The 24,431-nt window shown below is 44.8% G+C and overlaps 1 protein-coding gene across 1 annotated transcript in view; it reads left to right on the top strand.

Annotated features, from left to right (window-relative positions):
* The window catches only part of iqsec3b (IQ motif and Sec7 domain ArfGEF 3b), a gene marked incomplete at its 5' end in the record, with an annotated part of 28,426 nt that extends 4,034 nt beyond the window's left edge, over positions 1-24,392 (top strand). The window contains 14 exons of the mRNA XM_084554550.1: positions 1,302-1,376; positions 5,266-5,383; positions 6,354-6,755; positions 7,650-8,368; positions 9,048-9,209; positions 10,538-10,660; positions 15,928-16,094; positions 17,872-18,011; positions 18,175-18,306; positions 18,416-18,515; positions 21,185-21,343; positions 21,426-21,518; positions 21,916-21,962; positions 22,980-24,392. Coding sequence (XP_084410676.1) covers positions 1,302-1,376; positions 5,266-5,383; positions 6,354-6,755; positions 7,650-8,368; positions 9,048-9,209; positions 10,538-10,660; positions 15,928-16,094; positions 17,872-18,011; positions 18,175-18,306; positions 18,416-18,515; positions 21,185-21,343; positions 21,426-21,518; positions 21,916-21,962; positions 22,980-23,399 — 2,857 coding nt within the window. The 3' untranslated portion in view covers positions 23,400-24,392. The remainder of the gene's footprint in view (positions 1-1,301; positions 1,377-5,265; positions 5,384-6,353; positions 6,756-7,649; positions 8,369-9,047; positions 9,210-10,537; positions 10,661-15,927; positions 16,095-17,871; positions 18,012-18,174; positions 18,307-18,415; positions 18,516-21,184; positions 21,344-21,425; positions 21,519-21,915; positions 21,963-22,979) is intronic.
* Between the last annotated feature and the right edge of the window lie 39 nt (positions 24,393-24,431).

Here is a 24,431-nt window from a genome sequence, read left to right as displayed (position 1 = left end):
GCACCACTGACTAATTTATAGCTTGACTGATTGCAGGTTGTGTCCGTAACTTGATTTTCCTTAACCTGGTTTCACTGACGGTTGAGGCTAGGGGGAGAACAGCACAACAAAGCGAATGACTGTGCTGAAAAAAATGAGTACTGAGATGCAACATAATTGTTTTGGAGGTTCCCAAAGCCCCTGGGAACAGGCTGTTAACAGAAGGCAATTGCTTGTCAAGTGTGAGAGTTACTGCAAAACAGTTCCTTGAGATAATAAATCCAGATAGATTAATGAGTCAAGCCTATACAGGCCACATAAAACAGCCGTGTGCTTGTGTGTGTGTCTGTTTCCGCGTGACGGGTGTCATTGCTGGTGTAGGTGTTAACATACGAACGAGTATTATCTGTGGAGGATGTTAGGAAAGTTCACCGGGGATATTTTAAAAAACTTGTGTCCCTTTAAGTCTGTGGAAGTTGCTGTGAAAAGACAGCTTTTTATAGCTCGGACTGTCACTCCTAGTCTTGCAATGACTCTGAATGCCTGTCACTGTGGGTCTGTGTCACGAACAATATGCTGCGCCCAGGTCAGGAGACTTACTGTAGCGTAACGAGGAAATTCACTGTCAAGTGAACGCTTTCAGCTCAGTGTGGAGGGGTTTAACGTGAGCTACGCCGACACCAGCACCTTCCAAAATATTTAGCCGTGAGACGCCGATGTTCACGCTCGCTTTCATGTCTCTAGCAGCGGAAGGTGTCCAGCATCCCGAAGGTGAAAGGGTCGACTCATGCAGCAGCTCCCGCGTGTCTCCTTTTTTTTGTCCTCTTTACTTGTAAATTGCTCCAGATGAAAGCACCGGCAGAAATAAGCCTAAAATATGAATGTAAATGTAAAATGTATGAGAGAGAAACGAGAAAGGCGAACTTGAGAAGTGGAACCAGGAAGCAGAGCTGGAATCACCATCTGTCCAGATTGGGTTTAGGGAATTCTGTTAAACCACCGCTGATCTGATGAATTGGAGGAGGAGGGGAAGCATAAACAAGCGCATCCGGACACACAAGTACTCATTCTAAGCTTTTCCCAGCCTTGTAGTGACCTACATAGGACATTTGCCCTGGGATCAGTGTCAGATTGTATAATATCATGAAACAATAATCCACAGCTTCTTCTAGATCTTTTGTTTTGAGGAGGAATAAAGAAATGAGGCAAACAACAGCTAATACAACGGCTAATACTGAGTGAGTGACATGCTGTCCTTCCAAATGTGTCCACCGTTCAGCTGTCCTCTGTTCTTTGCTCACATCTTGTCCGTCCTTCTGCAGGAGTGAGACCGTGCTGCATCAGTTTTGCTGCCCCGCCCCTGAACACCCAGAAGCTGACACCACTGGCTCTTCCGGGTAAGACCGTCCACCAATCACAAACACTTTTTTTTCTATGTTTTTTTTCCTGCAGTATTTTTTCCCCCTCATATTACATATGTGCTCTTTCCACAAACTGCAGCTTCCTGTCTCTGTGCACGCTCTCTGCACTTGTGTGTCATCCGACTGAGTCATGTCAACACCCAGGCTTTTAATCATGCTCGTTTGCACAGTAACCACACTGTATGTGAGTGTGAAATTGTGTATTTATGGACCCGTGGAGCTCCGGAGCGAGACTGCTAAATGTTCTGTGACAAACTTATTGCCTCAATCACCCCGCGGGTATCTCACATATGGACGGAAAAGAGGGGAGAGGCGATGATGCAATGATCTATGCGCTGATAATGCCGCCACTGTAAAAGCACCCATGGCAACAATACAAAAAAATGCAAAAGCTACTACCATAGTAACTGGAGGATCCACTGTTGCCACTTTTGCCACCTGTTTCTGCGTGGGCCGCACAAGTCTGTTTGTTGTATGAGTTGTTTGTATATATAGATGCAGGGAGGTGTGAATGTATGACATTTCACTTTGAAGGAGCAGAGCTCTTCAACTATGAATTTGATTTTTTTTTTTTCATGTTTTCAGTGATTACAGATTGCACTTCCTTCCTCCCATCTTTTCATCTTCTCTTCTAAATCCAGTCTTTCCCAGTATTTTTTTTTCTATCTCCTCGTCTGCCGTGTTGTTTATCTCTTCTCATTATTTATATTCTCATTATATCACCCCTGTTATCCCGGTGGAAGACCATGTCTTAATCAGCTCACCGCAATTATTTCTATTTCATTCCTCGCTATCAACTCTTTCTTTTTTTTCCTTTTCTTTTTTTGCTTTTATTAATATCACCATCTGTCTGTCTGGAATCCCTCTCTTCCCTCTGATCTGATGACTTAACTCCGACACCCACATCGTCCTGATTGGATGGGCTAATGGCACAGCGGCGGTGGAGAGCCAGCTGAGATGATGAGATGTAGCGGAGATGTGTAACACCGTGGCTCATTATCATCATCATCATCATCATCACATGAGCCCGTGTGCTCCTGGTGGCTGCAAATCCGCGCCGCGCCGACTCGCACACATGCACCATCCTCCGCCGACCCCATCAGAGCACACAAAACCTCTCAAGGGACGCCAGGAGATCTAGCCTAACCTGCTTCCTCTGCAGCCCTTGTGTGTGTGTGTTCTTCCTTGGCCGCAGAGTGCTGTCGGTCTCCATGGGACGTTGAGCAATGCGATTTGACAGATGTTCATTTCTCCTTCCGCCATGACGTCAGGCGCTCAGGCGAGGCCTTGCTTGGTGCGTTTGTTGCGCCTATACGAGCATGTGGGGGAGCGAGGCAAAGAGTCTATACCGTCCATATCATTATACAGGCTTTTGCTGTCCAGATGCATTAATGGCTCAACTCTTGCTTTTAAATCCTCTAATGTATTATAATGTACTCTAATGTATTCGGATGCCGCGCTGGGGCATGGCAGTGTTTTAATAGAGTTTCTGATAGAGACAGCCTCCAGCAGGAACACACAAACACACACTCTCTCTCTTTATCTATCTTCCTGTTTCCCCTCTCTCCTTCTATCTCAGCCTTTCCTTTGCTTCCACTCTCTCGCTTCTTTCTGTCTGTTTCCACTGACTTCATCTCATTTAAAGATATGACCGAGCTTCTCTGGCCCTATCGCTGACTTTTGGCTCAGGGGCAAAGAATAGTTGCTTTCACAGCAATCAGAGAAAACAAAGAAGGAACTTTAGTGATGCGCTCATTATTTAAACATGAGGAGGCTTTTTATTCTCCCCAGCCCTGTTTAGCTCTGGTCCCCTTCGTGTAAAAAATTATTAGAGTAAGCATTATCTGGATGGAAGGAAGACTGCACACGCATACACAAGATCACGCACACACTCATAATTGCACAGCGTTTTAAAACCTCTGGGCATGATCATATACCCTTGTGCTTACGTCAGTACACTTTGACTTTATGAAAGGTGCTCAGTGCTTTCTCACTTTTAGCGCTGGTGAGATTCTGGAGACGTTAACTATGATCTTAAACTGTAACGTTTTGGGGAAACCTAAAAGGACATCTTCTGCTGTTATTTACTTTGGTAAGGTTTACGTGGCTTCCGATGTGGTCGTGTAAAAGTGCATCGTCACATCTGCGGACAGGATCTGGGATTATAGGAGGAGGGTAGTGAGACGGTTTCCACCCTTGACGCTGCAGAGTCAGATTTAAATTAAGTTTTTTTTTGCTCCTAGCTTCTGCCGCAATACAGAAAGTGTTGATTTCATTAACTATCTGTAGAGTCTGATTGGGTTTCCCCCCCTCTACCCTTTTCTGCAAGTCATCTTTGACTTTGCGGATTTGATAGTCTTATATTGCTTCCGGTGTTTTTGGAATCCCAGCATCATAACATTTCCATGCAATTAATCAATGCAGAATCTGAATATTGTACTCTTCATCGTAATTGCCACTGAAATTACACTCCAAATGATACCATTGCCGTGGGAATACAACAGCTTTCTCATGCACAAAACCTGCTGTGATTTCCATAAGCTTCCAGTGGAACATTTTTGGTGTGTCAACAAATGCACGAGTAGGGATTTAAATGTGAACAGCCATCCGTTCGACTCCAAGACTGTGTCCAAAATAACTCTCCGTTTGCTATCTAATGCACTTCACTGCATATGCTTTCCACCAATTAATGGATTGTGCAAATTAGATGGAATCAGTGTTCTCTCGTTGGTTCATTACGCAGACTAACTTGTAATTAAGCAGATCAGCCACCTAAATGATGAGTATGATGCAATCCTCTAAGTTTTAACCACTTGCTGCAGCAATATGCATTTTTAATTGACGGTGGCAGCTCTGTTCGCGTGACGCTCCGGAACAAATCCGGGGAAGCTTGACGCAGACTGTCTCTGAGCCTCTCAAACCCTCCCCGCTTGAGCCCAAAATACATTCATCGAACGCCAAAACATTAAAAGAGGAATTCGAACTTCTCACACAGCCAAATAGAGAAGGACTCTGGAGAGGTGGAGGGGATTCAAATTTCTGAAAGCAGGCATACGTTTAATAGTGAGGATGCAGAGCTCCGCGTTTAAGTGCTGATAAAACTTGGTCAAATGATTATTGACTGCATTTTAGTGGACAGATTTGCTGTAACCGGAGGCTGTATGGAACGGCCTCTGTGCCTGCTTAGACTGCAGTTGGGCTCCTTATACACAACACAAAACTTGTCAGTGAAACACAAAATGCTGATCTTTTATCATAGCCTGAAGTCTCAATGTATTGCATTCGGTTTTACCTCTGCAGGACTAATTAGTATTCATATGAAACAGCCTGAAGAAGGGTCTGGACTGCTCATAATGTATAGACGTGCAGTCTGTGATGATGGATCGCAAGGAGATATTTTCTCCATATTATGGAGTCAAAAAAGGTTGGCAACCACTCAAAACTACGTTTTTTTAGTTGTCAGCTGTGGCTCTGCAAAACGTGATTGACTCTTTTTTTTTGACTCAGCAGATTAACAAACAAGGGAAATATTATTGCTTGCAGAGCTGCTCTAGAGCAAATTATTGAGTGTAAACATGAAGGACGTCGTACGTGATTGAAGAAGGAAGTGACTTTGGACACAGTGTCAGCTTTTAGGTACTTAGTATTTAGTAGTTGTTTTTTTTTCCTGCAGCAGGACTGGACACACATAAAGTGAGTTCTGCTCACCCCAGGCCACCGAAGCAACACATCACTTCAGACTTGCTGCTTCTTTTATGAACCTCTTCACACTCTGCATAGCTAATGGCCGGCCACTGTGATAAGAGTTTTGGTCAGAAGGGAGGACTGATATCTTCCTTTTTCTTTTCTTTTTTTCCTGTGGCAGCGGACAGATACTGAGTCTGGAGGATGGAACATCCTCTGGTGGTGGACAGGAAGTGGAGGGGACCAAGAGGGAGGGGCCCAGCGAGTACGAGATCAGCCTGGAGAATAAAAACAAGCAGGTATGTCGTTTTTTTTGTCGACCCGTAAGCACATGGTGGGACGGAGTGAAAGCTGGCTGCGGTGGTGAGGAGGTTGGATCACTTGACATTGTGTCTTGCGTGACAAAAAAGATTTCCATTCAGATCTATTTCTGTCTCTGTTGACATGAAAAAGAACACCCAGGATACCACCGCCACAGCGACAGGAACACGAAAGATGCTAGGTTGTCATGGTAACAGCTAATAACTGCTTCTGGCGGCTGGAGATGTCTTTATTCCTCATAGCAAACTGCTGAAGGGTCTGCTGTACGCACTCGCTGCAGTGCGAGTGTGCATATAGGAGTGTGTGTACACGTGCAGCTTTTGCGTGAGCAGGCACACATGTGTGGCTGCCCTCCTTTTTCTCCCCTTCGGTCTCTCCTTCCCCTGCCTCCCACTCCTCCTCCTCCTCTTCCTCCTTCTCCTCCTCCTCCTCCGTCTCCCTCTTGCTGAACACATAAAAGGGCAAAATTGTGGAGGATAGTGAGATTTTGGGCTCAGACGGTTCTGCCAACAAACAGAGCAGATAGAGGCTTGTGCAGCTGTTTACTTTTCTATTCAATTTCTGAACAGCACCTTTGTCACAGGCCATCCATCCTCTTTCCCATGGCCCTTCAGCCAGTATTAGCAGCTGAATGATGATAGATGATGTTTACTTCGGCTCTAATACCATAAACCTTCACCACTTTCAAAAGAGCAGACAGATAAGTAAGAAGCGTACTTCTAAGAGGGGTGTGAGTGTGTATTTTATAACTTGGGCACTCCTCAAACTCGTTTGATCTTTTGCAGACATGGGCACAAAATGCCATCATATTTGCTTGCCGATGTGTGAATAAATATCTTTCTGTGGATGCTGTGTGCTTTGCAGCATCACTCTTTCAGCATCTTCAATGATCCTCAGAGCCTTTAAGCATGTTTAATATACTTTCGCTCATCCTATTCCTTTCCCCAGATAGAAGAGCTGGAGCAGAAGTACGGAGGCCATCTCATAGCCAGGCGGGCAGCCCGTCGCATCCAGACAGCCTTCCGTCAGTATCAGCTCAGCAAAAACTTCCAGAAGATCCGCAACTCGCTGTCGGAGAGCAAGCTTCCCCGTCGGATCTCTCTCCGCCAACCCAGCCCTTCAGGCCGAAACCGGAATTCAGCCCAGAGACACAGTTACAATCTGCATCCAGGCGGAGGACAAATACCCTTACGCTCTAAGACTCCCCCTCCGCCCCCGTGTCGCTCCACCTCTCTGCCACCGTCTCCTGCGTCAGCCCCAGCTGCTGCACCCTCTCCAGGCCCAGACCAAGGCCCACCTCAAACCCCCGGACCTTCACTCACACAGCTAGAAGACTGCTTCTCCGAACAAGTGAGTTTATTTAATCCTTCGTTGTAGGGATGCAAAATGGTGTAGACTGAAATGCCTCAACAACCACAGGATTAATTGCTGTGAAATCAATGTTCCCTGAGGATGAATCCCATGACTTCATCCACTGACCTTTCCTCTTGCACCTCTAGTGCATGTTTTGGGAAATACTGAATGCACTTCTGTACTTGCATATCCACTGCATTGCTCAGGGGAGGATTTATTTGGAAAATCACAATCCTTATGCTTTGAACAATGTTGTCATCTTTTAATAGAACATTCATATTCCCCTCAGAATTAATAAAAACTCTGATCAGGTCAATATCTGACTTTGTCCAATACTTTGGTTTATGATCCCCTCTCCACTATGTACGGACATTCCCGTCACCTTCTGATGACTTTTGTTTTAATGCAAATTTTTGCCTCTACCTCGGCACTATCCATTAACAATATACAGCATTTAATGGATAAGATAAGATCTGTTAATGTGGACAGATTTACATGTGCTATATGGAATTAAGCCTTCAAGGAGCTACTAGCACGACTTTTACAGTTTGAAAGATAAAAAGATATTTCCATCTTAATCTTGAGCCATCTAAAATCTACGATTCTCCAACCCTAAAACTTTCTTTTAAATCTTTCTCTTACCAAAGAAAAGAGCCCACCCTCAGCTACATGACCTACCTTGTATCTACATTAACTGACCCTACTGGCTTGATAGAGAGTGTCGTCTGAATGCTAAGTCATCCAGCCGCTGTCACTGTTAATCTATTTCCAGTAGTCTTACAAATAGCCACTAATTAGCCTCTGCTATCATAAACTTTTCCACTCCTGACCTGATTACATCAGTGGTTTTCATGTGTGTTTTTTCTTTTTTTTTTATCATCATATTTGCAGCTGCACTCCTTAGCACAGTCGATTGATGACGCCCTTCGCGGTTGGAGCTTGTCCGAGGGTGGAGAGGGCAAGGGACTACTCATGGATCCCGGGGCCCTTCGTGCAGCTGCTGAGAGCGCTTGTCTGCCGCGCAGTGCCAGCTCACTGCTCATGGCCTTCAGGGATGTCACTGTTCACATTGACAGCAATAGCTCCTACACCATCTCCTCCGCCACCACCACAACCACCACCTCTTTGGGCAATGCAAGCGGAGGAGGACCGGGCAGCAGGAAGACCTCTTTGAGTGGGATGGCCGGGGCAGGAGATGGCCAGTCGGTGGAGGAGCCGGAGTTTCCTGCACCTCCACCCAGTGAGGAGCTGGAGATGGTCGATCCAGGATCTAGGAGGGGCTCTGCAGTGCCAACTGTGGGAGGAATGGAAGGGGAGAGCAGCTCAGACAGACTAGGGTCCACCTCCACTTCTACCTCTACGTCCACTTCCATCTCCACCTCAACCCAGTCTAACCAGCAGTCCGGGCAGATTTACACCCAGTACCAGCAGTATCACTACACCCATCCTCAACAGATCCCTGGGGGGCCGAGCCCCGAGGCCCTGCAGGCCCTTGTCGTCTCTCTGCCAAGGGACCGCTGCCAGGATCCAGCCTCTTGCCGCTCACCGACCCTATCCACAGATACGCACCGGAAACGCCTCTACCGTATAGGACTCAACCTCTTCAATGTGTGAGTGGCGCAGCACCCATGCACACTGTTGCAGAAAACACATGAAATATTTCTTCACCCTCTGGCTCAGGGTTCAAAGTAAACGTATTACTGTTTGTGTCTAACAAATCTCCAGCAGCCCTGCAAAAATGCTCTAAGCAGCTGCTCATTAGTGTTTGTGATTGTTGGGAGGAGCTGGCTGCTCAGTGCCATCCTGTGATGGTGTAATGTCCGTGAAAAAAGAGATCAAGAGGAGGGCTGGGAGAAAAAAGGAGCGAGGGAAAGATAGAAAAGGGAAAATGCAGTGGAACGGGAGAGGCATTCAAGGAGGTCACGAACAATGAAAGAGTCACTCAGGTCCTATTAATAGAGTCTACGGTTAGCCTGTACTTATCATTAGTTATAACAAATTAAAGTGAATTAACTCACATGCATCAGTGACAATGGGTCTGATCCTGAAGTCCAGAGCTAACAGCTTTTGCGCATGAATGCTTTCTTCTTTTCCCCTTTTCTCTGCCTGCTTCTTCTTGCACACGTACATACGCACACACTCTGCAGCCTCTCTCCTAAATACTGTGCAACACATTTCCTTGTTTTCCTTTTCACACCCACACAACCTATTTGCTTGAATGCACAAAACCATCATGCACACAGTGCTCATTCTAACACTGCTTTACTGTTACGCGTTATCTGCGGGCAGGAACCCAGAAAGAGGCATCCACTTCCTGATCACTCGCGGTTTCGTCCCGGACACGGCCATCGGAGTGGCTCATTTCTTGCTGCAGAGGAAGGGCCTGAGCCGGCAGATGATCGGAGAGTTCTTGGGGAACAGCAAGCTGCAGTTCAACAGAGATGTCCTCGAGTGAGTCCCTGTCAATTTTGGTGACATCTCCACAGCACACACATGCTCTATGTAGGGGTTTGACGGCATTTTATTTTGTCAAAATCCAGGAACTAATCTGCCAATTACATATTATATTCCAGTTTAATTTCTAATATTATTTATTTAACATAATGATTTTAACTTGAAGTCCATTTCATATCCTTTTCTGTGGCTTTGGACTGCAGCCTTCATTGGAAGCAGTTTGCTCAGTTGTTACTAAAATGGCCTTTTACTGATTTTGTACTAAACTGTTTTACAATTGTTTAAAAAGCAATAAGTTACTTAAATTGTTATCTATGTCACATGGTCATCATCACTAGATTCAGATTGCTCCATCACTAACCTGCAGATATGAAAGTTTGTTATTGTGAGCAACTCTAATTCACACGGACTTCACAACGAACCCTTTGGGACCTTGGATTAGTCCTTGAGCATTGAATAACAGCAAAAAAGAGCATGAGTGGTGAACCTCAACTTCCTGGGTGTTGTGTATGTGGCGCTATACAACTGCACAACAAAGAGAATTTGAATGTATTTCTTAGACTCTGAAATAGTTTCAGATTTTATTTGTGAGAGCGATGCCTACATATCCACGTGACAGCACAAACGCACTTATCATGCAGCACTTGAGTGCATAAACGCGGCATATCCATGAAAACATGCATTAACTTGATGCTTTCATGCTCACCCTTTTCGCATCCAGCCAGTTTAGTCTGCAGACAGAGAGCCGGTGCAGAGAGGCTTTTTGCTGAGGTAGTTGTAGAGACTGTAGAAATAGGTCACTGCACCGAACACACATGAGCACACAACCTCAGTTATTCGCAGTGAGACGCATAGACACATTTGTACGAACACAAAGAGGTACACGCGCAATCTTGTGTACGTACTTCGCCCATTGCCGTGGCCTGTCTTCAGCCTTTCATGTACCTCTCTCTTGCTCCCTCACTCTTAGCATTTCATTATTTTTGCCCTCTCATCCCTCTTCTTCCATCCCTCTTATCTCAGATTGTCGCCAGGCCCTTTCTTCTCCACTCATGTTTGCACAGTGTGTGTGCGTGCATGCATGTGTGTGCATGTGCAAACATGTTTTCTCTCCGTGCGTCTTCCAGGTCAGTGGCTCCGTAATGAAAGTAGAGGGAGATTTGCCATCAGCACACATACTTTGTTGCATATTCACACACTCACACTTCTCCACACACTCACTCACTTGCCTTCTTATTATAGTGACATCCTACAACTGAACCCATTGTCACTCTCCTTTCTCTCTGCCTTTCCCTTTCTCTCCCTTTGTGTCCGTTTCTTTATAGCTGCGTCGTGGATGAGATGGATTTCTCGGGCATGGAGCTCGACGAAGCCCTGAGAAAGTTCCAGGCTCATGTCCGTGTCCAGGGAGAAGCACAGAAAGTGGAGAGACTCATCGAAGCCTTTAGGTAAGACTGTCAGCCCGCTCACAGCCAGACCTCAGTGATTAACAGGCTCTGCTTTCGCTTTTTAATACAATTCAACACAGCAACAGTCCGCCACATGACTGAGCAGGGCTGGTAAGGGCACTCTGAACTTTTTAATATGAACAGACCTTTTGCCCGTGGCCACCTATGTGATACAGAAAAACAAGATACGTAACCGAGCTCACATGTTTTGTAATAAAATGGAAACAAAAAAAAAGTGTTTTCTGATCTTGCAGCCTTGGGGCAGCAGGCCTGTTCAGAGTTGCATACTAATGGGCTGACTGTATGGACACACAAGTGTTTAACTAGTTCGGCTGCAGGATCGGATGACACCAAAAGCCCTGTATCATTAGCAAATTGTCCTGATCGCCTGAAACATTTGACTAAACTCGGCAGTGTTTGATTGTCAGCCAATCACAACAGAGACCCAAGCTGCAGGCGATCAGTATGTGTTCTATCAGGACAAAAATAGATGCTCTGTTTCACACCTTTCTCCCCTGGATGACAGTTTGGGCCAAATCTTCTTCTGAGTTTGGCCATGTGCCTCATGGTAGCATGTTCATTTCCATTCAAAGCCTCACGTGAATATGTATAAGTAGATGTTTGCTGCTCATTTAGCCTGAGTTGGTTCTGTCATGGCTGAATCCGGCCCTGCAGTCACAAAGACGCACGAGTGTTTGCTGAAGAAAACTAGTTTAAATACCAGGAGGACCTTGAGAGACCTACTGTAGTTTGTCCAATTCTCTTTATGCCTTTCTAGATTTGCCTCTAACAGACTGCTGGCTGGAGACAGGTTTATATGATTCTCTTCTACCTTTTGACTGAAAATTCTCTGAGGCAAAAACAGTCAGGAGCGAAGAGACAAATAAGAGCTGCAAATGGTCCTCCGTCTCCTGCCTGGCACCGTCCTTGAAATGTCCTGGTAAAAATTCAAAGATTGCCCTCAGGACTGAAAATGCAATAAAAATGACCATCATTGTTTTCTATTTCAGAGTAATTGCTTGAATCGCTGTGTACATTTAATGGCCCTCTGCTGATGTGCTGCTCTGTCCCTCAGGAATAGCAACACTGTCACCAGCATGACACGACTTGAGTCGGTGCCCCTTTGAACTCATTAACCGAGATGTCCTTCTCCACAACAGGGGTGTGTGATCACCATAACCAATATACAGCCTGTTAGTGGGCTGCCAGGCCCCCGTCAGCCTCCATGTTTGTCTGATTAATTGACTTTATTGTTGGTTCTTCAACAATGTGCGCCAAAAATGGTTTATCTTTCGTTTATTTCTGGCCTTTCCACACTTTCTGTACCTATCATTCCCACTGAACATCTTGAGCTTGAGCTGAATGCTATTGTTAGCATGCTAACATGTTCTCATTGACAATGCTAACATTATATTTAGCATATATTTAGCATCTGGATTGCTAGTTTGTACCTAATGTAAACACCAGGTGGAAGTAAAGTTGTGTCGGGGCTAAATGTGCGAACACATTTTGTTGAAATCCTCCAAAAGTTGAAATAATTTTATATGGTCACTGCTGCTTGCATGGGAAATACAAAAACAGAAATACAGTATATGACAAGATATGAATACATCCTTTATTTCTGTGATTTCATTGTATTTTTGTTTCGTTGTTTTGTTTTGTTTTGTTTTTTCACAAAAATATATTTTGTGTACCCGCCTTGATTTGTGCTGACTTCATCCTCCCGGGCATGGATACCAGTCTGTCACAAATCTGCGGAGAGATGTTCTGCCATTTGTCACAGAGGATATTTTTCAGCAGCTCTTTGCTGGAGGGATTTTGTTGCTCTACCTTCCACGTTAAAACACTCCAAAGTCGTTCTGTTGTATTCAAGTCAGGAAACATATTCATTCTTTCCTCTTTAAAAACTTGCACTGTGTTTGAGTTCATTGTCGTCTAGAAAATTCCTATCCATCCCAGTTTTTTGAGCCTTGGGGTAATATTTTTTCCTTCGCTGCTGCATTCATAGTGTCACCTATAAATGTAATGCCCATCTCATTGTTTTACTGCTGGCCCTGTGCAGTCACTGTGGTCAGGAACACGCCAAACATGCTGCAGTCCATGCAGAGAACATGCTGCCACCATTCATTGGGCTTCGTTTGTGTTTGGGTCGGCTGTGGCTCAGGTGGGTTGTCCGCTAATTGCAGGGTTGGCGGTTTGATTCCTCCAAATGTCAGTGTGTCCTTGGGCAGGCGACCACTTTGCAGTGTGAATGAGTAACATTATTTGAGTACCACTAAGGTAGAAAAGTGCAGACCATTTACAGTTTTCATGTTCACTGGCAAAGTTCAACATTTTTTTGCCATTCAGTGAGCTTCGATTTTCTTCTCGGACTATTCATACAATCTCCTTTATGCTGTCCGTGCTTCACCAGTTGCCACTGACAGTCCTTCTTTGATGTTAAAGCACTTACCTGTCTATTTTTCAGTGCAAGATTCTGTAAATAGCGACTTGGGAATCAATTCTATAGACGGCCTTTCCTCCTGTGTATTATTAGTAATATGGCTCTTCTTATGTGTTCTTACCACCGCTGCAGTCGTTTTGGAGGTGAACCACTAATGACGTATCACAAATGGTCAGTCCATCCCGTACCATGTAGATTCGATTTACACACAACTCTCGAAAACTGGAAAATTCTTGTTAATGCATTTAAGCCTTAAATGGAAATCATATCGTAATCGTATCATATCTTTTATTATAAATCTGATCACGACACTTTGACTTAAATAAAACAAATACTTGCACGGTGTTCTTAGCTGTGCTGCATTGTTTTGTGATTCTATTTTTCCCGTGAACAGCTGGGCATTGTATATTTTAGAAAACGTTACTCAAACAGATGTTGATAGAGGTCTTGTTGGGAACTATTTCCAGCAGTGGATTAATACATATTTGATGCTCTAGTGGTAGTATCAGAATACTCTAGTATTTACAGCACCAGGCCTTTGTATTCAGGATTTGTTTGCAATAAGTAGGCCTAAGAGATATGTCCTCAAAAGGTTTGTGGAAACATTGCAGGTCTGTTGTACTGATGAATGTGCTATATAATGTTTTGGCTACAATGGCAAAGCTGGAAGAATCAGTTCATTGTTGGGTTTTAATCTTTATTTATTGTGAATGATACAAAAAAATACAGACTATCCTCTCTGTATCCATCAAGGAAAGTGTGTTTTATGCCAAGTGTTGATGGAACAGAGAGAAAGGATTCATTTCCCCTCCCTGATTGTGATTTGAGAGCCAATCAGAACACCCTCTGTGGTCATCAGTTAATCACATCACACTGAATCATACGTGCTGAGCCCCAGGGTGCGAGTTATAAATTCAGTGATCTGAGAAAACACTCTCTGTAGCTGGAGCCATGAGTATAGGTCAGAAAGGAGCAGGCTTTATCGGGACGGCCAGACATCTGATGCCATATCTGTTACGTAACAGTTGTTATGTCATCTGTTTGAAGCGTGTTGAGAGTAGTTCTTTTATAGGAAGCGTTCCTTGCGCCAGCTGGCATGCAACTTTCATATGCAGATACGAAGATAAGAGATCGGGAGCTGGTGTTTAAATAAACTGGTTACGTAAGATGGAGATCCGCGCTGGAAAGTGTGTGAATGAAACACAAACACACGCACAAAACCTATTGCTTTATTTATTCACTCGACCGTTTCCTCACTCATCCTATAAACACGCACATATGCTGTCACACGTCCATGCACATGTCCATTTGCATTCATACACTCACACACGATACGCTCTTGCCTCTTGCTCTTGCCTTGCATTCAGTCTTTTATGAATTTGCCGCAGAATTGCATCAAGTTGGCAAATCGTTTGTGTCTCTGTGTGTTTGCCAGTGTGTCCGTGTATTTGCTTGTTATAGCTGCATGGGCGTTTGCACAAAGCAAGACATGGTCTCCCTCAAACGAAAGCATTTCTACTGATCTGGCCCGCTTGACTGATGCCCTGTGAGTTCTCCGGCCTTAGATCTCGCGTGGGTTTGCGGGAAATGGCTTTCTGGTTGCACAGGTCTCAGATGTGGCCTCACTCTTGCATATGCTCTGACAAGTGCACAGTCCTCTGGAGCAGAGCAGAGCCCTCTCCATGCCTGCATCTAGCCTGGCTTCAAAGATAAAAGCCTCCCACCAGTGAAATGGCCCACTATGTAAGTGTAAGTGACAGGCAGAAAGACAGGGAGGGAGACGTGGGAGAAGGAGGAGTGTAAGTGAGAGTTTGCGAAGCCTGTGGGTGGCGGTGGGACAAAACAAGTTCAAATGCGGCATCGCCTCACCCCGGGCAGAACTCTTTGACACGTCTCCTCTGTCCTGTCACCCTCATTTATGAGACTGACTGCTCCACAAATATGAGTGGAAACGATAAGCACTCAAATCATGAAGTAGTGCGCCCCGTATTGTGAGACGTCGGCATTAAAATCCGAATTCCTCCAGCTTAGAGCAAGAATAAAAAGTCCTCAGTACTGCTTTTATAACTTGAACTGTGAACATTTTGTGCTGTTCTGGATTTGTTGTTGTACCCAATTGCAATCAACAAATGACAGGATTACTTCGGAGTTGACTATTCCTATTTTCAGGAGGAAAGTTGGGGACTTGCTGATGCAACTGGACACAATAACAGTTAGGTAGTGCACCAATAAGTTTAGACTCAGATACATCAAGATGATTATGAATGTTTGAAAAATGGATTTGAAGGTAAGAAGTTATAGGGACAGCTGTTGCTCGGTAGGTTGAGTGGATTGCCCACTAGAGGGTAAGTGGTTCAATCCCCAGTATATGTACCAGATGCCTCTATGTCCTTGACAGAGACACCGAACCCTGCATTGCTCCCAGTGTTTGGCACCGGTGTGTGAATGTGTGTGTGCACCTGTGTGAACGAGCTGGTAGATGTGTCATTGTGACTGCAAAAGGGCTTTGAGTACCAGTAGGTAGAAATTCTGCTCTATAAATACAAGACCAGGATTTTTTTTTTTTTTTTTTTTTTGCAGCATTATAGTTTTGTATTTCATATTCATCACACCGCAGTAAACATTTCATATTTTACACAGCATATATGCAGTTATCAGAAGCAGTGAACTGAATAATCACTGGGATTTCAGTGTGTTACTTTCCGCATCTTTGCATCACTCCTAGAAAATTGCAGCAGTGGTTAAGGACCCAAAGAACCGATGTTTGCCGGTTTAGTTTCTGGACAAAATCACGATTCTCTTTCTCCTGTCCTTTCCTCCACAGTCAGAGGTACTGCATGTGCAATCCTGATGTGGTGCAGCAGTTTCACAACCCCGACACCATCTTCATCCTGGCCTTTGCCGTGGTCCTCCTCAACACTGACATGTACTCGCCCAACATCAAACCCCAGCGTAAAATGGGCCTTGATGACTTCATTCGCAACCTAAGAGGTAAGTGCATGAGCTCGTACCAGAGAGGGAGAGAGTGTGTTTACAGGCTTTGCACCATGTATGCGTCATTCCAGGGAGCGTGAACTATCTCTGTGGACGATATATTGAGCCTCAGACTTGTTTCATCATTCACTGATATATATATATATAGTAACCACACGTATGCACATTCAGGATTGATATGCCAGAAAGAAGGATGAAGAGGACAAATAAGAGAGCAGAGAGTCAGGCGAAGCCAAAGTTTTACAACAAGCACCCTGTTATCAACCTCACTTCGTTCTCGCTATCGGCCTTTTGAGTGACAGCCTCTTGAACTGAAGTAAATTACTCAGAGAGGCAGCAGTCGCCCGCGTGTGCTTGCTGCCATCAGGAAAACCATCAGTAGTGCAGGAAGAGATTCCTGATATCCTTGACTCGGAGCTCTGCCCGAGAGACCGCGACGCCGGCCCATTTAATTGAGGCTGATTTAGCGTTAGATTTAACGATATGAGCTCGGGTTTCCTGGAGCATCTCATCACCTGTGCTGAGCTCCCAAAAGCTCTCAGCACTTACTTTCTGCATCGAGAGATTTAACAGATACATTCATTCACTGCGACCGTGGCCTAAAGAAGGGCAATCTGACATTTATTTGTACCTTCAGTTAACAGAAGAATTCATCTGTTATTATGTTGTTTTTTTACCTAATAACTCTCAACAACTCTGTGTGCTGCTCCACGGTGATAATGGGACTACTACCACGGCACAACGGCAGAACGCACACTGGGATAAAAGCACATTTTTCAATTCACAGCTGTGAACAATACGGATGATAAAAAAACTCATTTGTATGCAATATCATAAATGAAAAATTATATCAGCATGCAGTCAGTCAAAAAATTCTTGTTCTTATCTAAATTAAGCCCAGTTAGGATCCTCATTAGTTTCCACTGTGGCTGCTGCTAACCTTCCTGGGACCAGCTCAGTGAAATGATTCACAATGAGCATCTGTGAATAATTAAAAATCTGTTTATGATGGTTTTGAAGTCTATATTATTAAAATCCCAGCTGTTTGTGAGTTGGTGTGACTTAGTTAGTGTCTGAAATCAATTAAACGGCTCAAAGCAGATATTGATTTTGAGGGATTCCCTTCAAAGCTTTTCTGAATTTCACTGCATCCTTGATACTGCGGTATATGTCTTAGGACCATTCCTTAATTCTGCTCTTTATATGAGTCACACATATAAACCCAGTTATGTTCAAAATATGTTTTCTCATATTTAATATTTAAAACCATGTATTGATTACGTGCATGTTTGATAGATTGCAGTCTAGCTGTTAACCCCTCTCGGCAAATTTCCACCACCGACCGTTGAGCAGACTGGCATAATGCAGGAATCCGCATTGGGATACCTGTGTACCCAGTTCACTACGTTCATTCATTATCCAGTAGATACAGTGCTGTAGTTGCACACTGATAGGAACGTTTCTCCATAGCACTACAAGACACCGACTGTTGCAGTGATGGCCGGATGTCAGCCTCTTACATGCCGTGACAGCCATTGTGCAGAGAGACGCTGCACACTGAGTTGCAGAGAAGGATGATGGACAGATGAGGTCGTTTTGAAAGTGTTCCAGCTATAGTCAGAAAAATAATCATTATGAATGGCCTAACATTTAGAGATAGATATTAATTGTTACTCAGATTTGATGCTGTGTTTGAAGCTCTGTGACTGGATGCTCAGAGCCTGTTGGTGAGATGAACTGATTTATACTGTATGAACCCTTGACATCCTGTCAGGTGTGGATGATGGAGCAGACATCCCCAGAGAGATGGTGGCAGGTATTTATGAAAGGATCCAGCAGAGAGAGCTGCGCTCAAATGAAGATCATGTCACCTACGTGAGCCGCGTGGAGCAGTCTATCCTGGGCCTGAAAACTGTGAGTAATATCCAAGTCATTGCCATTTTCTCCCTCATTTCAGGGAGCTGTCTGTTCTTGTTTGTACAGTCTCCCTTTCCCCGTGTCATGTATTATTTTGCTGCAGTCTGTCCTCTATTCTGTACGAGCTGTCACCCCTATCTCTTTAACCTCGTCTCCGTAGATCCTCGCTGTGCCCCACAGACGCCTGGTGTGCTGCTGTCGCCTGTTCGAGGTGCCTGACGCCAACAAACCGCACAAGCAGAAACTGTCCCAGCTCCAGAGAGAGGTCTTTCTCTTCAATGACCTATTGCTGGTAAGAAGTGACAACTCCAAACACAGTCAACACTGAGATGAGTCACATGCGGTAACATATGCAGTATAAATAATGCAGCTGACAATTTTCTCTTTTTGTTTGCCTCTAGATTCTGAAGTTGTGTCCCAAAAAGAAAAGCTCGGCGTCGTACACCTTCTGTAAAGCTATGGGTCTCCTGGGAATGCAGTTTCACCTCTTCAGCAATGAATGTAAGATGCTATTTTACTCTGCAGCTATTTATTCCCAGTACAGTACCACTCTTACGCTGGGAAAAGTGCTGAGTTAACTGTCATCCGCAGCACTGCTGGCTGTCAAGTCGGTGTCACGACCCGAACTTTGAGGAATTGCCGCGGGGTCACCAGTGAAATAAAATTAACACATTGCTGTCAAGCTGCAGCAGGTCTTATTCAGGAAAGTTGCTGACTGTCACAGATTCAAGTATCACCTTTAGAGGCATGTTTATATGCATTCATCAAGATGGTGTCTGTGTTAAAAGAACATTTTTATATAATAGACAGAGCTTACAAATGTGCAGAACCACGTGTGGTGTGTTGTTATCAGTGTGTTTTGCAGGGAGGCTGCATGAATATGAATGCATTTTTATCTACTTGATATTACCAGAATAATGACTGTAGTTGCAGTTTCCCCCCCATGTCTGTCTGGGCTCATACAACACATGCTGTGATCATAAAAATGTGTTTTGTGAGGTCGCAGTGGTCTCGACCTTAGAATACCAAATTCTAATGAGTTCGTTTTTGAGTACAAGTGGATGTTTGTGCTGAATTTGAAGAAATTCCCTCAAGTCGACATCCATCTGGCTCAAGAAGTACAACCTGAAAGCCAAGGACTGGAAAAAAAAGAAGAATCCCATACACTTTAAATCACTTATCCTCTCTCAGGAGAGGTTCATGAACTCTCATGATGAAGCTCTGGGGAGTTTATGATCCGACCAACAGGCAGACGGGAGCAGCTCAGTGAGCTGATAAGAGGAGATGGTGAGCATCAAGGCTTACTGACAGGCAGGTACATGCCCAGAGTATGAACGACAAACCAATCAGGCTGGAATATACACTGCCTGGCCAAGACAAAAGTCGCCACCAAAAAAAGTCACACAGGTCTAATATTTCGTTGGACTTCCTTTAGCTTTGTTTACAGCACACATTCTCTGTCGCACTGTTTTGATAAGCTTCTGCAATGTCACAAGATTTATTTCCATCCAGTGTTGCATTAATTTTTTTACCAACATCTTGTATTGATGATGGGAGAGTCTGTGTAAAGCCTTCTCCAGCACATCCCAAAGATTCTCAATGGGGTTAAGGTCTGGACTCTGTGGTGGCCAATCCATGAGTGAAAATGATATCTCATGCTCTCTGAACCACTCTTTAACAATTTGAGCCCCATGACTCCTGGCATTGTCATCTTGGAATATGCCCGTGCCATCAGGGAAGAAAAAAATCCATTGATGGAATAACCTGGTCCTTCAGTATATTCAGGTAGTCAGCTGACCTCATTCTTTGGACACATAATGTTGCTGAACCTAGACCTGAGCAACTGCAGCAACCCCAGATCATAGCACTGCCCCCACAGGCTTGTACAGTAGACACTAGGACATGATGGGTGCATCACTTCATCTGCACCCATCACTCTGGAACAGGGTAAATCTGACCTTCTTCCATTGCTCCAGAGTCCAATCTTTATGCTCCCTAACAAATTGAAGCCTTTCTTTTTCCAGTTAGCCTCACTGATTAGTGGTTTTCTTAGGGCTACACAGCCGTTCAGTCCCAATCCACTGAGTTCCCTTTGCGTTGTACGTGTGGAAATGTTCTTACTTTCACTATTAAACATAGCCTGCTAGTTCTACTATTGTTTTTCTTCGATTTGATTTCACCAGACGTTTAAGTGATCGATCACGATCAATCAGGATTTTTTTCTCGAAGATGATGGTTCCCCACTATCCTTCCAGTTTTTAATAATACGTTGGACAGTTTTTAACCCAGTTTTAGTAGTTTCTTCTCCTTAAATGTTTATTCTGCTTGATGCATGCTAATGATTTGACCCTTCTCAAACAGACTAACATCTTTTCCACAACCACAGGAGGTGTCTTGACAAGGTTGTTTAAGAAATGAGAAGCTACTCATTGCATCAGTTGGGGTTAAATAACTTGTTGCCAGCTGAAAGATAATCACCCATGCAGTAATTATCCAATAGGAGGCTTGTACCTATTTGCTTAGTTAAATCCACGTGGTGACTTTTTTTTTTTGGTCAGGCAGTGTATGAAGACTGGGATAATGGGGTAACTAGTAACAGGTGCGTGAGTGGGCCGGGAATGCTCAGGAGATCAGGGGTTATTTCAGGATTGGTGGACGTCAGAGTCAGGTGACTGGATAGGTTTGTAGATATCGGATGAATGGAAGGAAAATGACAGGATGGAGGTGAAAAAAAAAATCTAATGGATTGAGCTGTCCCTATACAATAGACAATAGAGTGTTTAAACAATGGTTTAATAGTTTGTATTGAAACTGCTGACAGCTGTATGTGTGTTTATATTACAATAGATCAATTTTAAATGCATGTTTTGAAAAGTAAATTATATTTCTGTCTACGAGTTCCTTTGGGTCACCAGAGTAAAGGAAAAATCCCTCACTGTTATCCAGTCTTTATGAGCTTCAGCAGCAGCTCTCAAGGAGCTGCATGCTGCACATAAACTTTAGAAATATGGCTATTAAGTATTTTTTTTTTCTTCAAGGGGTTTTATCAACAACCTTTTATAGAACGGCAACAAAACTGAAGTGTTCTCAAAGATCTACTGCTTCTCTTTGTCTAATCAAAGCCTTGGCATAAGAACTTTCTCTTTCTCATTGTTGGGGTTTCTTATCAGACTATGCCCACGGTGTCACCATGCTGAGCCCGTTTACCTCAGAGAAAAAGCAGCTGGTGAGCTTCTGCTCTCCGAGCGGAGAAGAGCTCAGGAAATTCGCCGAAGAGCTGAGAGAGGCTATCGCGGAGGTCAACGAGATGGAGCAGATACACATCCAGTGTAAGGAAACAGGCGCACTATCCTCAGCCTCTGCTGATGCGAACGGACACTGGTTGAAATCTCTCTTGTCTTTGTGTTGCAGGGGAACTGGAGAGGCAGCAAGGCATCCAGCCACACGGCCTACACACCAACGGGGGTCAACTGGACACACATGCAGGACACGGCTCTCCTTCAGGTGCTGGTTTTGCTCGCGCACCACAACACAGAATGTATTTCCCATAACAGTGCAAAGATTGCTCAAGGGAATGTAGAAAACGGCTTTATGGAATACATTGAACTTGTGTGAAATGCATTTACTATCTTGCAGGCATGGTCATGTCTGAATAGACTATACTGTATGAGGCTAAAACTAGCATCCAGGGCGAAGCTAAAAACTATCTGATTAACAATCTCTTGACCAGCATCTGTAAAGCTAAACTAACCTGTTAAGATGTCAGCGATTTACTAAATATGAAATATTTTCCAATACTGGACAGGAAGCAAATGAATTCCCTGAACTAAATAATGTTTCTGACATTTCTGCATGTGAAATCTGCCTGTTGCCCTACAAATAGACCCGTTTCTCCCCACAGGCCAACAGGACGCGTACGATAAAACCGGCAACAACAACACAGTAGAGGTGAGTGCCAAAGCTGCTCTTGTCTCCCTCAGGTAAGTATCTGCGTCTCCAGCTTTGTGGGTGTGGTTTTGTACTTGAGCGCGTGTGCGGCGTGTGGTTAGACAGGGACCGTGCCTCGTCCTGAAAAGAAAGTGTGCTTTATGCTTCGCTATAAAAAAGCTCCGCCTGAGGCACCCTCCCTCACCCCCTCCTCCTCCTCCCCGCCTCTATGCAGCCAGGGATAAAAAAAAAAAGGCCGCTGAGAGGAATCTGCGGTAGCGGTGCTACAAACATTTTCTTTCTGTGAATCATGAGTAGATCAGCAGCTACTCTACTCACTAATACAACATCCCCTCTATTATCAGCCGCTGCTCTCCAGCCTTACTGTATAAGCCAATGCAAGCCACCATAAGCCTGGCTGGCTCTTAGTACACTATCAACAAAGCTAGATAAGCTTGATACTGTTAACAGTGTGCCGAGTGTGTGTGCGGGTGTGTGTCTGTAAAAACCAGCCCTTCCTAAATATTGTGAAAGAAGATGTTTTTTCCTCTTTCCGGTCCCCTCTCTCTGTTTTATCCCCTTTGCCCACTCTCTCCTCTCTCTCCTCCTGCCTTAGTCAGCCCTTTAGAGTTCTAAATTATTGTGTTAGACCGACACCACGCCCTCGGTGTCCCCTCTCTCCTCCCCTGACACTTCTTTATCCTTTAGCTTCTCATTCTGCCACTCACTGGCCATGATCGCACCCTCACACACGAAATCCAAAGCGTTCCCGCCGCAGTCTCTCACTTAAAATCTCTTCTCACCCCGCAACCCTTTTCTCTTTTTCTCTGGGCTGGTCTGTGTAAAAACATGATTGAGGTAGGGTGTTAATCATGTAAAGAGATGACTGGGAGCAAATTATATTTTTGCATGCGCTCGCTCTGCATAGTACCTACCTGCATGCCTGCATGCCCATGTGCGTAACACACCAGAGGGCTGCGTAGAGGCTGCGTTCAGGCTGGTAACTCCTCATGCGTTCTCTGACTGTTCCTAAACTAGGTGTCAATTCACAACAGGCTGCAGACCTATCAGCTGAGCCAGCCCAGCATTGAGTCCACGCCCCTGGCCCTGGCTGCACCCCCGGCCCTCCTCAGCCCCGTCCGGGCGGGAGAGCTCCGCCCGGAAACACTCATCCAGTGCCAGCAGATCGTAAAGGTGATCGTCGTGGACCAGAGCGGGCGAGGACGGATGGAGGCCTTCCTCAGCCAAGGCCCGGCCACCCATCAGCTGATCCAGTCGGCCATGTCAACACCCGTGCGTGTCAGAGAGGGAGACGGCCCCCAACCTCCCCTGCCGCCTCCCCCTCCCCCTTACAACCACCCCCACCAGTTCTGTCCACCTGACTCACCCATGCCCCTTCACCACACCATGCCTCTAACCCGCAGGCGCAACTCCAGCGGCTCCCGCAGCATCGTTTGAGTCACTGGCTATTTTTTCGAACCAATGGGGGCCGGACATGACCCTCACACACAATAATACACACATGCTGGAGCACAACTCCACTTCCTGAAGCAAGAGCAGTGCAAAAACCGTAAAGCATATACTCTGTGAGTGGAAGGAAAAGAAAACCAACAATCTATTCATAGAGACTGAGCTGGGTCGGTTTGAACACGAGTCGCTTTGATAGCAATTCTGAAAGATGACTTTTCTCCTTTCTTTTGTCTCCAACTTGTCACCTGGTAGCTGGTGTTGTCGTCTGTCTAGATTTCACACTCTTTAGGGGATATGGACACGCTGCATTTCCAAATGTCACCTGTCCAGCAAATGTATCTGTGAGCTTCAAGTGTGAAAGCGAGCGACGATGTCAGAAAAGCCGCCTGGCAGACCTGAAAGGTCACGAGATCGCTTTAAATACGAAGGACAAAATTCGGTTTTGATTTCTTTCAGGATATTGATGTTCACGACTCCCATCGGTCCAGTTTTCCATTATAAAACACCACACTCAGCACACTCAGCGAGGAATAATTTCAGCACAACTACTCCAGCTTCTCTACGCTGTAATCATTTTCTTCTCATCTCTGCGTAACATGAAGAAACAAGAGTAGCAGCTTATTTGTTCCTGCATTTTCTAGGGAAGAGATAATCGGTGAAAAAGAAGAAAGGCTTTACCATCTCTACCATATCATGTACAGTATATTGTAGTAAGCGAGGCTGCTTACTGAACGAAATCTAAACCGACATCCTGATGACAATCATGTTTCTGTGCTTCATTGTTTTGTTTAAAGTCGTGTCACCAGATTATCCTCGTAGTAGCATGTCGCTGCCCTGATTCTGTGGAGTTGTGCAATGACAGAGCTCAGGAAAGATGTTTGCCGCACTGCAACATGTAGTACTGTTTCTGCACATCTGAGCTGCACTGAGAGAAAAGTGCTTGTGTACTGTGTGTTCAGTCTGCTTACTCATGGGCAACAGGGAGTCGGGCTGGTAATTCATCAAAAAAAGAAGAAGAAG

Source organism: Chelon labrosus (genome assembly GCF_963514085.1).
Source record: "Chelon labrosus genome assembly, chromosome: 11".
Classification (NCBI taxonomy): domain Eukaryota; kingdom Metazoa; phylum Chordata; class Actinopteri; order Mugiliformes; family Mugilidae; genus Chelon; species Chelon labrosus.
This window is presented reverse-complemented; position numbering and strand designations above follow the sequence as displayed.